This window comes from Gopherus evgoodei, chromosome 11 (assembly GCF_007399415.2).
Source record: "Gopherus evgoodei ecotype Sinaloan lineage chromosome 11, rGopEvg1_v1.p, whole genome shotgun sequence".
NCBI classification, from domain to species: Eukaryota; Metazoa; Chordata; order Testudines; family Testudinidae; genus Gopherus; species Gopherus evgoodei.
This window is the reverse complement of record NC_044332.1, coordinates 2,263,227-2,278,338: the sequence shown is the minus strand read 5'-3', so window position 1 is coordinate 2,278,338 and position 15,112 is coordinate 2,263,227. Positions and strand designations below refer to the sequence as shown.

At 43.4% G+C, this 15,112-nt stretch overlaps 2 protein-coding genes across 2 annotated transcripts in view; both read right to left on the bottom strand.

Annotated features, from left to right (window-relative positions):
- Nucleotides 1–15,112, bottom strand: part of LOC115659902 (UDP-glucuronosyltransferase 1-1-like) — a 94,377-nt gene that overhangs the window by 34,299 nt on the left and 44,966 nt on the right. The window lies entirely within an intron of this gene.
- LOC115659799 (UDP-glucuronosyltransferase 1-6-like) lies at nucleotides 432–3,368 on the bottom strand. The gene is made up of 2 exons (XM_030580486.1): nucleotides 2,505–3,368; nucleotides 432–464 (listed from the first exon to the last, which is right to left on the bottom strand). The coding sequence occupies exons 1-2, from the start codon at nucleotides 3,366–3,368 to the stop codon at nucleotides 432–434; spliced, it is 897 nt and encodes a 298-aa protein (XP_030436346.1).

Sequence of the window (15,112 nt, the reverse complement as noted above, 5' to 3'; positions counted from 1 at the left end):
TCCTCCCCATCCCATCCCCTTCCTTCCCCCATGCGTCTTTCCCCCCTTTCCCTGCTTCCCCATGCCCTTCTCTTCCCCATCCCAAGCCCCTTCCCCACCACTCCATCTCCTCCCCATCCCACTCCCTTTCTTCCACGATGCCTCTTTCCCCCTGCCCTACCCCACCACAGGCACTCACTGTTGTACAAAATGAAGGATGGCTCCCAGCACACAGAAGGGAGCTCAACCAGCACTAGGACCCAGAAGGTGGTGTCCAGCTGCAAAGTCCAGGGAGCTGAGCAGCACCTTCTTTTTTCAGCTGGGCTGCGCAGCTCTGTGTTCACAGAAGGGGAGGGGGGGCAGTGGCATGTGACCTTGCACCCCATATGGCCCCCACCCCTCACCTCTATTTGGGGGGCAATGGCCCCAAATCATGCTATGAACATTCCCAATCACCCTTCCACCCCCTGTTCCTCCTTCCCTTTCTGCAGGAAAGCAAAGAATGCTGCAGGAGGGGGACCTGGGCTGTTTTTATTCCCTCGTGGGTGTAGAACTGCTAAATAAAATTGTTTTTAATTGTTCACTTTATTAATGTAGCTTCTGTTCACCATTCACTACACTTGCCTTCATTGTAACTTCTGTTCACTGTTTGCTATCCACTACGCTTGTCTGTATTGTAACTTCTATTCACCGTATGCCATATTGTAATTCAAACCCCATTTTAAAACACTCACTTCATTTTGTAAAAGCTTCCTCCTACCTTCATTTTTGCAAACCCTGCTGTAATCTTGTAGATGTGTGAATGAGGCATGTATGGATGATGAAATCAACCTCCAGCCCCAGCCTGTCCTGATGAAATAAAGTTCAACCCCCACTGGCTGAAGATGCAGACAAGAGCCCTAACAAAGTAAGAAGAGTTCACCCTAAAAAGAAAAGGTGCAATAGAAGGAAGATCAAAGCCAGGTCCCAGGCTGAAAGTCACGCCTGCAATTGATGGGTGATCAATCACCAAACCCTGAGGCAGTGTAACACAGCAAGACCTATAGACTCTGGGTTCAAACTAAAGCCTACAAAAAGGATGGGTGAGATGAAAGACTTTGAAGGGTACCATTCTGCTGCCAACATGGAAGGGCATCGGTGCAGGCCCAACAAAGACCAAGCTCGTCCTTGTGCCAGGCTTTCCTGGCCAGTTACCGCCACAAGCTACGAACCCAAGTTGCAAAATCAAGCCATGAACTCAAGCTATGTCCAGGACTGGTAACTATGCAGCAGCTGCAGAACATCTAATGGGTGTGTGTGTGTGTGTGTTTGTTTATAGGTATTAGGTATAATGTGTGTATAAGGATTAAGATATTAGTTACTGTTCATAAATCAGATTGTTATCATAATAAATGTGGCATCTTTGTCTTGCCCCCTGAAAAGATCCTGTGTAGTTTTGTCTGTACAACAGGGGCCCAGGAGTACCCTACATAGACCCCCACTGCCCAGCGCCTCCCCCAGAGACCCACTCCCCCTGCCCTGCCTGCCACTGACTGGGCAGGGGCTATTTGCCTTGCCTGGGCTGAGCCAGCATCACAGCTGGGGCCGGTCGGGGATCAGAGTGGGAGGGACCTGCCCAGGCCGGCCTCCCTCAGAATCCCCTTGCCTGGTGCCCAGACAAGACCACCCCCCGCCAATGCCGGCCCCTGCACTGGTCCCCGGCAACTCAGCCCCGGGAGGTGGCAGGCAGAGCAAGACCATCCAGAGCTGGAGCTGCGCTGGGGAGCAGGGCAGGCAGACCCCTGTGGGACGTGACCCCCGAGAGCCCCCAGCCCAGCTGGTGGAGGAGCGAGTGGGCAGAGGAGCTGGGAATGAGTGAGGCGGGGATGCCTGGGCTGGCCAGACAGCTGAGAAGAGCACAGGGGAGGGGCTGGAGAGCAAAGGAGCCACACTGTGGTGGCTCCTCGGCTGGCAGCACAAGTGAAGTGCAGCACCCGGCTGGCTGACAGGCCCCTGTTGAGCACGGGCCTGATGCCAGGGTGCCTCTGGCACCATTGTAAACCCAGTATTGGCTGTAGCATGTCTGGTGAAGACACTCTATGCTGACGGGAGAGCGTTCTCCTGTCTGTGTAATAATCCACCTTAGTGAGCATCGGTAGCCATGTCGGGAGGACAAGCTCTTAGGTCGGTGTAAATTACGTCATGGGGGGCAGGGAATAGGGAACCATGGCCAATGGGAGTTTCGAGTGAGGTCCCACAGGCAAGAGCAGAGCATGGAGCCCTCTGCCCCCCACCCCCCCCGAAGGGGTGCAGGGATGCTGTGCCGGCCACTTCTGGGAGTGGCGTGGGGCCTGTGGTGCCAAGAGGGTGGCAATACAGCGAGCCAGATCCAAAGCCCTGAGGGGTCGGATCTGGCCCGTGGGCCATAGTTTGCCCACCCCGCTGTACACTATGTGCAAAAATTAATGTTGGTGCCTTATCTTGTCTATGCTTTCTTCCTGAGCATGTATGTTTTCTTCTATAATCTGTGAAATCCAGTCACGTACCTGAGGTAAGTTTTTCCCCTCCTCACAGTTTATACCTCCTACGAAGACCATGTTGGGCATCACTGGTTTGGGATACTCAAATACAAAGTCGTATCTCAGTAGCCATATGGAGCCATTTCTGTAAAGTGTTGGTAAGTGCACATCTCTCTGGAGAAACTCTGAAGCAATGTCTTGGTATTTGGTATACAAATCCTTAAACAGTGGTGTCTCTAAAGAGCTAACAAATAGGTTCAGCACTCGCTGGGTAAATGTCATGTGGTCTGTGTAGCTGGTATAGCATCTTGGGACATAAGAAACAGGGTCTGGACATTTAGTCACTGCATGCTCTACATTGCAGGGAAATCCACGAAAGAAGTACACGGAAGGGATGGATAGATACTCTGCCAGGATCACCCCACATGGCAAGGCGGGGTCTGTGAAGACCACATCAAATTTACTCTCGTCCAAGTATCGTATGATTTCTCTGTTCTGCAGGAGGCTGGCACAGTTGTAGAAGAATAAGTCCAATACAAACATGGTGCTGCTGTATGTTTCTATGATCATAGTAGGGAAGGAGACCTCAACAAAGTGCTGGTTAGCAAACAAATGAAAACGATGGTCTAGCTCTTCCTGGGTGTAAGGCACAGCGTATAATTTCCTTGTGTAATGCTCTGATTCTTTCAAGAGTAAATTAACTTCTGGAGCAAGCACTACTATTTCATGCCCTTTCTCACTGAGCTTCTCCACCACTGCACGCATGCTGAGCCAGTGACTTCCATCCTGAGGGATCACCAGCAGCCGCCCACCTTCCAAGAACTCCAAAGACTCTAAGAAAATAAAAAGCCCTGCAGCAAACTGGTAAAGTCTGCCAATGACTGGAGCCATCTGAAAGCTGGAAGCAGATGCTTTGACTCTGCAGATGTTAGAAACCACTTTTTATAGCTGAACTAACACCACCCAGACTTTAGCACTGCTTGCAACCTTTGTGAACTTGTCTCATTTATTTTTAAACTGTGGAGTTGGCAAAAGAAAACCTTTCCACTTCTAATGGACAAATTCTACCTTTGGATTTGCAGGCACCATTTTCATTCAAGAAGAATGTCTTTGATTTACTCATTAACTTAACGTCCATTTCTCTACACTGAATTGCATAGGCTACTTCGGACCCCTGGTGCCAGCCAGTGAGAGTCAGCACATTTCATCACCCAGATGTTTCTTTGTGGTTGTCAGTCATTCATAGACTAGATCAGCAAAAGTAGTGATCTGGGTTTGTGCCAGTATGATGCAAAAAAAACCCAAACGATAATGAACCGTGTTCGCAACAATTGCTGTTTTCGAACACTGGAGATTTTGGATTGCTAGGTTCTTGTGTCCTTCATAAACAATTGCCCATTTTGTAACAGGAATTGTATAGGCCATCAGAATCCTATATTGTGTTACTAAACTCCTCTTCTGATTGTCTGTCTATTAGTGGGTGGCCAGGGCAAAATACTAATATAGCTACAAGGCTGAACACACAACACAACTGCATTTGACTTGTACAGTATTTTTATTTTGTTGCAACAAAAGTCAATTTTATACCCTTTTAAAAGTACACGTAGATGTGGTACCACACTATTTTAAGATCATGGTTGGGCTATAAATCATAGTATTATTAGCACCAATTTTTTGTGTAAAGTTCAAAAAGGTTTCAGTTACAAATATATGTACATATATTTCTATCTCAACAAATAATGCAATTGCAAACAAAATAATTCTCTTTTATCAATCACAGTTTTGTTTTGTTTTTAATTTTTTTTTAATTTGTTCAAAGAAAAAATGTATGGGGAAACCTCAACATTAAGGTAAAGATAATATTAACAAAATGTCAATTTCTTGTGTGGGCTTTTTATAAACTTGTTTGCACTTTTGAATATAGTTATGAGAATGTGATAACAAAAATGTTTAAAAATAACAATTTATGCATAAAGCTAACCAAATACTTTCAACAGGTTTCCACGTTTTCAACAGGCTTCCACCTTTGGTTCCCAAACATAACAAAGCATCATGAAAGGTTAATACTCTCAGAATATTTGCATGGAACTGTATTTAAAATGTATTTTGGTTTAATTTGATGGTTTACTTTTATACACTTTTCTTTTGTTATGTTATGTTAATGGGAAGCAGTGGTTGTTAAAGTTTGTGCTTCTAAACAGTTAACAAGAGTGAAGTTGGTATCACAAGCAAATTAACTCTAAAAAGCTTGTTAAAATTATGTTACTGACTCTTTTGCTGAAACAAAGTGTTCAGCAAGGTAAAGTGATACACCTTCTCATGGAAGAGTTTGAGCATTTATTTTAGCCGTTAAGCATCACATGTAGTATAAAATATTAGTAATGCACCTCAAATGAAAATGAATGTCTATACAATAATTGCAAAAAATATAGCTGGTGTTATAAAAGACTTGGTCCCTATTACATTGTAAACACACTAAATTAATCTGTGTATTAAATTTATGTTACTAAAAACAAGGGAAACGTAAAAAACAAAAACAAAAAAACAAAGAAACCGTTTATGTTAACTAACTAGCCGTTTAAGTTGCATCCCACAGACTAAAGACACTAGAAGATATCACACCACAAAAATACCAGATGATATCAGTATACAGGGAAGAAACCCACAAGCATCAAGAGGAAAAAAAAAAGAAGTGCTTTTTAAATAAGAGACTGGTCAAATACACCTCTATCCACCATAAATGGACAATTAAGTTAACAATCAGCTAAAAACCACTAGCTGGACCAGGATAAACTGTCATTTAATTTCAACTTGGTTAGTCTGTAAAAACAACTGTATTATTGCTGTAAAACATTTATAATGTGCATAACCTTGCTAAACTGTTTAACCAACACACAGGTAAAAATCAACAAATGAATGGCAGCAAACAACATGAAGGCAAGGAAAAAACAAATTAGTAAAGACATTAAGTTACACAGTAACTACAAATTGGGTAAACAAATTCCCTGTTAGTACCAGTCATAATTTCGATTAGTGACACTGCATCCTAACTAAGGCACATGCTATTCAAAACAATCTTGCTCAGTGTCTGGGTACCAATACTACTCCTGACACAGCAATATTTGAGAAATTGGTTACTGTCCATGCAGTAGGTTTTCTGAAAAACAACATGCATAAAAACAACTGGATCTACGTCAACTACTGGTGTATCATGGGGCAATGCAATCCATGAAACAGAGAAGCTAGCAGTTCCTGTCTCCTGCACAGTGAAGCTTACCAGAGGATGACAACCAGCAGTAAGGGTAATCTATAACATGAATGGACAGTACTGTATAGTAACTAAGTACAATATATTTATATATAAAGGCCTCAGTGGTAGTGTCACTATTCCAAATATTTGTTTTACTTCTCATATGCATAGCACTGTGGGACACATTATCACAATCTTTATCCCAGTATTTCAAAACACTCAGCCTACTACTAATAACGATGTGAATGGTTACTGTAATTGCCCTAATATAAGTGGGTTGCTAGCTGCAGTACCACAAGGGCCAAACTACAGCAACAGATTGGAAAAGAATTGTTATACTTGGATATAAAGTGCTGTTATATGTACACATACGTACTATACATATATGTCCATATACACTACAAATATCTATGCCATATCCATATTATTCATATATATTAATTATTTGGGAGTGTCTCTAAAGGCTCAGTCATAAACACTACATTCCTCAGTCAAGGTCCTGAACCTAACATTCACAGGCCCACACACTCTTCTGGGATTGTTAGTCTGTTTTACCATAGTTATTGCTGAGGCTTTAATGTTTGCCTGCATTCGCTATTTGCCTCCTGTTATAAAGGGATATACTCAGATAAATGTTTTTGCTAATCTGGAAGTTTAGGCCTAGAAGGGATGTGATTAAAATGAACAAAGGTATTGTCAATGTTAGGCCTCAAACTTCTGGAAGCTTCAGAAAGCAAGCCTTGCAGAATGAAACTGAAACTTGAGGTCAGGACACACTGCAACCGGATAACACTTTAGGCTAACTCAGATGTATTGAGATCGACACACATTGACCTCCTTTGAGATAATTGGCTACATGGAGATAAGTTATGCGCCTGCGCATAACTTTTAATATCAAAGCAACCACACTAGCCACACTAAAAATTTGGCCCACCCTGATTGGTTGGTCTGTTTTAAAACACAGCAGACAGATGAGATGAAAAAGTACGCAGGCACAGGACTAAAGGTGTGTGTTTCGGTCATAAGGGAAACCTTACCCACACCCCCTGAACCGAAGGGACGTGCACTTCTCGACTGTACCTGTCCAGTTGCGGAAAACAGCTGACTGAAGGGTAACGTATTTTCGGATGAATGCAGGGTAAAATTATGGAGTAAAGAAGTCTGGTTGCTTGAACTGAATTGATTTCAAGTTGTATTGATACTATAGTGTTAAGAATAATAGTAAGTAGCTAATGGATAACTTTACATGTACTTGTGCTTGCTTTCAGTATAATATTCCATTTATATTAATCCTTATTCAGGGCTGGTCTTTAATCTTCCTTTTCTTATTTTATCTGTGTTGCCTTTATAGCCAGAAGTCATTAAAAACCTTTTTTGAGGAATAATTAGTAGTTTTAATTTCTCTTATATGGGCACTACTCAACCTCATTACATCTGTGTAGGGTGGTGGGAAGTAGTGATCAGCCAGTGCACAACTAGGGCCCTGATGCGTGTCCCCTTCTTCCTTCATCTCCGCAAAAGGCTAAGGTACGAAATAGTCATTGTGAAACTGCACCCCATATTCTTCATAGTGATATTATTCTGATATTGTTATAGCATAATTATGATGCATTTTATGCAAGATAAGTCATGTAAGGTGGCATTGGGAAAGTTATGCTTTTCTGAATATGATTATCCTATTTGTATGCATGTATCATTTTTGTATCTGAAGTTATGAATATTGCCTGTGTATCTGTATTTCAAATGTGGGCGTTACCCAGGTGTAACTACTAGACAAGATGCTTTCAATATAGATAGCTGGGTGGGAAGGGTCTATTCAGAGCACTGGGCCATTAGGAAAAAGCAATAGGCCTTAGAAGAAGCTTATCTCTCACCTGGGGAGCCTTCCTCAGAACACTACAGACAGCCTCCGAGTAATGACTGCTATGACTCTACAAGGCCATGTGATCAGTCCACATGATGCTGGACTTCATCTTGGGATGTCAGTATTTTCCACAGACTGGTCTGGGAATCAATCTTTGAAATAAAGAATTCCCGCCATATGCAAAAACTATATAAGGCGGGGAGTGGCATCATGTGGTGTACTTTGCTCCCCACAGAAGGAGTCTTCTGGAAACAGCTGAGGAACAAAGATTGAACTGGGGGAAGTGCTGGACCCAGACTAAAGGGATTTCTAGCCTGTAAATGAAACTCCTGGGGATTCCAATCTGTAAGGCAAGTGCAGCTTGCCTCTTAAGAATCTGCAGCCTGCTTGTATCATTTTTAGGATAAGAATCTGCTAATTCATAACCAATCTCTTTAGTATATTAAGCTGAGTTTGCATTTTTGTTTATTTGCTAGGTAATCTGCTTTGATCTGTTTGCTATCCCTTATAATCACTTCAAATCTTTTGTAGTTAATAAATTTGTTTTTGTTTTATCTAAACCGGTGAATTGGAGGGAAGTGTGTGGGAATCATAATTCAGGGGCAAAGGCTGTTGCATATTCCTCTCCACATTGAGGGAAGGGGCGAATTTTATGAGCTTATGCTGTACAGTTCCCTGTGCAGCGCAAGACGGTACAATTTTTGGTTTATACTCGAGAGAGGGTGTGTACCTGGAAAGCTGGAAAATTGGTTGCTGTCTGATGCATGTATTTGAGTAGCTTGGGTGAAGCTGCTCTCTCAGGTAGCTCAGTTTGGGTATGTGGTGCCACTTGCTGTCGTGCTGGGTGACAACAGGGCCTGGGTTAGGCTGGCTGTGTCCCCAAGCAGTGTGAGCAGGGCCAACCCAACTGAATGGTTAGAGGGGCCCAGCAGTGCCCACAGCTCCCAGACTACACCTCGGGTGACAACCCATCCCACTCATGTCAACACTTTATAGAATGATAAGAATAAACAGGCTACCAAAAGCAGATTATCCTTTCAACTTTTCTATTGCATTTGAAAGGCCACAGTTGGCCTGAGACTCTCAAACGCAAAGTGCTATCTCTACAACCACGCAAAGCAGAGCTTTGTTTAAATCACTTCAGAAGGCGCCATTTGTTCAAACTTTACCTAAGTCCTTAAAAAGGAACTGTTCTTCAGTGCAGACTAACAAATTCAGCACGTAGGTTCAGTAGGTAGATACCATGTTGGATGTATGGTTGTGTGATACTCCAGCACATTAGAGGCACACAGGGTTTCTGTTTAGTGCAAGAGAGAGAGGAGGGCTGTCAGGGAGATTGGTTAAGACTCCCTGGTGTAGACTAAATGAGACTAGATGCTGAAAGGCAACAGAGGCCCAGGATTTGTATATTGTGACAGAGTCAGGCCAGATGGCTACAGGAGAGTGATCGAAGGCAGATATATTAGCCCCAAGTTAAGCAGGTCCCTTCCCCTGGGTAAGGTAACAGGGATAGTTCCAGAACAATCAGGAACTTGCTGGAACCAATTCAGGCAGGCAGGCTAATCAGGACACCTGGATCCAATTAAGAAGCTGCTAGAATCACTTAAGGCTGGCTAATCAGAGTACCTGGTTTAAAAAGGACCTCACTTCAGTCAGTGAGGGGCATGCAAGAAACTGGGAGTGAGAGGGCATGCTGCTGGAGGACTGAGGAGTACAAACACTATCTGGCATCGGGAAGAAGTCCTTTGGTGAGGATAAAGAAGGTGTTTGGAGTAGGCCGTGGGGAAGTAGCCCAGGGAGTTGTAGCTGTCACACAGCTGTTACAAGAAACACTATAAACAGCTGTAATTCACAGGGCCCTGGGCTGGAACCTGGAGTAGAGGGCGGGTCCGGGTTTCCCCCTTCCCCCTCCCCCCATTGGATATAAGAGGAGTTGACCTGGACAGTAGGCCCCACCAGAGGGGTAGGTCTCTGGCCTGTCCCCTGACCCACTGAGTGGATGAGCAGAGACTGCGGGGATTGTTCTCCTCCTTTTCCCCATGCTGGCCAGTGTTGAGGTTGGCTGAGTGAATGGCAGGTTAGAGCAGCAAGCAAAAGTGGCCAAACTGAGGACTGCCATGAATCTCTGAGGAGAGCAAATCCGCCAATAAGCACAGGACCCACCAAGGCAGAGGAGGAACTTTGTCACAATATGCACTGCCTATGCTTTAAACCAAAGGGAAATCTAGAAATAGAGCATGCTGAAGAAGCAGGACACTGCAAAAATCACCCTACAGAGCAATGCTATAGCTATGTGAAGCCCTTCAAAGTTACTCTCTACAAAGTGAGGAGCAATTTCTGTTACAGTTGTCAAAAATAACAATGGGCAAGATCCTCTCATGCAGACAAGCTGTGCTGAGTTCCAGCTGAGGAGCTACTGTGAGGATATGACCAGACTGCAATGACTGGGTACTGCCTCGAGCTGGCAGACCTGAGCTAGCTTAAACCTAGCCAGCTTTGGTTCCGGAAAAGTGCAGTTGCAGCAGCATGAGACATGGTAATGGCAGGGTACAAAATATAGGGGAACAACAGAGTGGGTCATGCTGGTGGGGAAAAGGCACCGTATATTTAAAAAAACCCTAAACATTGTCAGACAAGGTGAAAAATCTTGAATGAATCAAACTGTATCACAGAATCCCTATGTCTAGAAATTCCATGTACGAATAACAAGAATATAGCAGCAGGAATATACAACCAACTACTTGACCAGGATAGTGACAGTGTTTGTGAAGTACAAAGGGAAGGTAGAAGAGCTACAAAATCAGCAAATGCAATAATAATGGGTCATTTCAACTATGGTCATGTTGACTGGATAAGGATGTGATGCAGGGATAAAATTTCTAGACACCATTAATAACTGCTTTTGGGAGAGCTAGTCCAGGAACCCACAAGGGGGAGGCAATTCTTGAGTTAGTCATAGGTGGAGTGCAGGATCTGCTCCAAGAGGCAACTATAGCTGCATTGCTTGAAAATAGTGACCTCAATGCAATTAAATTTAACAACCTTGTAGCGGGGAAAATACCAACAAACCCCATCAGAGTACCATTTAATTTTAAAAAAGGAGAACCACATGTGAATGACGGTGCTAGGTAAGTGAAAATTAAAAAGAGCAGACCGCAGGGTAAAATACCTGCAAGCAATATGGAGACTACTTTTTAAGTTTTTTAAACACCAAAATAGAGGCTCTGACTAAATGCAGACCCTAAATCAAAAAAGACCATAGGAGGACCAAAAGAGTACCACCATGGCTAAACAGGAGACTAATGGAGGCCATTAATGGAAAAAAGACATCCTTTAAATTTTGGAAGTTGAATCCTAATCAGGAAAACAAGAAGGCACACACATTCTGGCAAGTCCAATGTAAAAGTATATGAAGGTAGACCTTCTGAACTTCTTTCTTTGAACTTGCAAAAGATCCAAAAACTAACAATAAACGTATCTTTTAAGACTGTCAGAGTTAGGAAAGCCTGCCAAACAGGTAGTGGGGCCACTAGAGGGCAAAAGTGTTAAAGAAGCACTCAAGGAAAACAAGGCCATTGTGGAATAGCTACATGAATTCTTTGCATCAATCTTTACTGCAGATGATGTGGAGGAGATACTCATATCAGAGCTATTCTTTCTGGATGACATATCCTACAGTACTGTCCTCAACTGATATGTCAGTAGAAGAGGTTTTAGAATAAACATGTCAATTAACATACATAAGGGTGATCCAGTTGATACAGCGTTGATACAGAAAGCTTTTGACAAAGTCCCTTGCCAAGGGCTCTTAAGGAAACTAAGTAAACATAGGATAAAGGAAGGTCCTCTCATGGATCAGTGACTGGTTGAAAGATAGAAAACAAAGCATAGGAATAAATGGTCAGTTTTCACAATGGAGAGAGGTGAAGGAGGGGTCCCTTAAGAAACTGTACAGGGTCTGATGCTGTTTAACATATTCATTAATGATGTGGAACAAGGAGTGAACAGTGAAATGGCAAAGCTTGCAGGAGACACAAAATTATTCAAGATAGTTAAGTCCAAAGCAGACTGAGGAATTAGAGTGTGTGACACTGGCAGACCAGATGCCAACTCATACAAAGGCCCATAGGCCTCACTGAACACTTACAAATGCATAGCTGGAAACCAGTCTGACTCACTTGTGTGTCAATAGTATTAAAATAGATGTTAGAGTTATAAGAATGTGTTTAGAGTTTGAACTTAATGAAACGTTAGTGAGTTGCTGCCTGCATTAATCTCACTTCTAATATCTGTATCCTGTGTTACAAGGTAATAGTTAAGTGTTTGCTCTGTAACTATGCAAGTGTTTGCTATGAAACTGTAAATCCGCCCAGTCAGGAGAGAAGCATTACTGAGCGTGAAATACTAGTTTACCACAAGAGGTGTCATCTCCTTCCCAACAAAAGAAGGCTTATAGATACCAGACAAACCATTTTACAGATCCAGACTAACACGGCTACCCTGATACTAGACAAACCATTGTGGCTCATCAATGAACAAAAGACTTTGTTGATTGCTTCCCCCATACCCATAAAGAGGGGAATGCACTAACTCTTATTCCATCACACTTTGAACTCTAGGGGAAGGGGAACTGAATATTATGACTTTTGGTGTAAGGGGCCATCTATCAAAAAGGCAGGTTGATGGCAAGATAGACTGGAGTGCTCGAGGGGACTGTGACTCCATGGTTAGACTGTTCTAGCACTTGAGTGTGAACTCTTGATACTTGGTTGGTGAAATCTAAGTACAGAACTCACAGTCAGCTTGGGGTTTGTGTCTTTGTGTGTAACAAACTTATGATGGTGAGCCCCAGTCTAGACAGTCTGAGAGTGACCTCACAAAACTGGGTGACTGGGCAAAAAAAAAAAAAAAGCAGATGAAAGTCAACACAGATAATTGCAAAGAAGTGCACATTTGGGGAGAAACAAATCTAAATTATACATATACAGTTATGGTTTGTAAGCTGTCTGTTACCATCCAAGAAAGAGATCTTGCGGTCTCTGTAGATAGCTCTCTGAAAATTTCCATGCAATGCACAGCATCGGTTAAAAAGGCTAATAGTGTACTAGAAACCATTAGGAAAAGGTTAGAAAATAGGACAGAAAATGTATTTAAATCCATGGTGTGTCCAAACCTTGAATACTGCGTGCAGTTCTGGTCACCCTATCTCAAAAAGGATTTAGTGGAACTAGAAAAGGTTCAGAGAGGGGCAACAAAGTTCATCAAGGGTATGAAACGGTTAGGGTTGTTCAGCTTAGGAAAGAGATGACTAAGAGGGGATAAGATAGAGGTCTATAAAATCATGACTGGTGTAGAAAAAGTGAATACAGAAATGTTATTTACCCATTTCTCACAATACAAAAACCAGGGATTGTGCAATCAAGTTTATATGTAGCAGGTTTAATGCAAAGAGGAGGTACTTTTCGACACAATGCACAAGTAAGCTGTGGACCTCATTCCCATGGAATGTTGTGAAGGCCAAAAGTATAACTGGGTTCACAGAGGAACTGGATAAGTTCATGGAGAATAGGTCCATCAATGGCTTTTGTCCAAGAGGGTCAGATTCAACCCCATGCCAAGGGCAACCCTAGCTCTCTGACTACCAGAAGCCAAGAGTGGAAGACAGGTGGATCACTCAGTAATTGAATAGTCTGTTCACTCTACCTGAAGCTCAAGAATGGCCCAATGTCAGAGGCAGGATACTGGGCAAGTTGGACTATTGGGCTGATGCTGTATGGTAGCTCTTATGTGCTTATATGTGTTCTTTAGGTAGCAAATGCAAAATGATGCAGAAGAACCTCTTCCTGCGTTTATGGCATTATATACATTTCCCTACTATGCTGCTTAGATTTCTCCAAGAGAAAACCAGTGACTAATATAACAAGAACTATTTCCAGCTGAGTTCATTCTGTTCGTGCTGAGCTGGGACATCCATTCTGAAGTGTCAACAGTACACAGAATGAAGGAAGGCTAAAATCCTGAGACTATCCATTTATCTTTCTAAATATTTATCCTGTGTCATTTACCTTTCTGCCAAAGAGACACTGGAAACCAACATTTTATTGCCAAAAGCTGAAACACAACTGGCTTTTCACTATGAGATTTAAAGCTTTTTCCAGTCCTCTGACTTGTGCCCAAAATAAAGCTTTTCCACTCTGCAGTGTTATCTGTATTTCCCCTTTGCTTGTTTTTTGTCCCTATCCACAGTGCTTTGTCTGAATTACATAACCCCACTGACCTTTCCCCTGCTCTGACTTTATCTGAGTCATTCCAAATCAGTATATGTACCATCACCTGCCTGGGTGATTCCTCCACCAGGTCACTGCCTCTACTATTAATATTTGCTTAATCACTTTGATGTTCCAGCCATGAGGGGCAGCAATGGTGAAAGCATGAACATGCTTGAGAAAGAAGCACACAAAGGCATGATGGAGACTGGCACTGCTGATGGAAAGGAGACACAGTAAATACAAATGCTGAGACCTAGGAAGGGGCTAAGTTGTGAAGGCCCTTAAAGTGAAGGCAAGGAACTTGTATCTGATATGGTGAAGAGGGGACCAGTGAAAGGACTCCTTGAGTGGGGTGACCTGGTAAAAAATGATGGGCAGCAGCTTTTTGTGTGGACCTGCATGGGGTGACTTAGGTTTCAGGAAGAGCAGAGGAGGAGGAGAATCCAGTAGCCAGATGGGAGGTAATGAGGCCCCAGATGTGATTTTTAGTGGTGTGGAAAGAAAGAGCTGAATCTGAGATGCTGTGGAAGAAGCAGCAGCAGTAAGATTTAGCATGACCTGGATGTGTGGTTCTAGAGAAGGGACTAATATGAGATGGTACCAGGTTATAGGCCTGAGTAATGGAGAGGATTGTGATGTTGCTACAAGTGAGAGAGGAAGAGGGGATTGCTCCAAGGGGTGGAACACAGCAGTTTAGTTTTAACAATGCTAAGGTTAAGCTGATGGTGAGACCTCACTGAGACTCAGAGAGACAGGCCGAGATGTGGGATTGGATGGAGGGAGACAAGAATAGACAGGAAGACTGACGTAGTGTTTGAATTCTGAGGGTTTGGATTCTGCCACAAGGCTTGGCGGTTGGCGTGATGTACCTCACCCCTAGAAGAGGAAGCCGATCAGGTCTTGGAAGAAAGCAGCAGTCAGACACTGTCTGGATTCCATCCCCCTGCCCTGGCGGTAAGAGGGAACTCAGGGAGGGACGGGACTGTCCCATATGTCCTTGTTTGGGAGCATGAGAAGACACAGGAAGCCTGGTCAGCTCCAACAGACCCTACTGTTCTAACGCCCTCCAATCTCACATTGGGATACACACAGACACATTCTCACACAAGAACAAGGAGACAGAGTTGCAGAGAAAAAAACTTCAAGAAAGAAAGTGTGATTGAAGCGAGGCGATGGGATACCCCACAGCCCTGCTGAGGGACGAACCTCCCCCAATACCGCTGTGGGCAGAGCTGCTGGGTCCTGCGCCCGC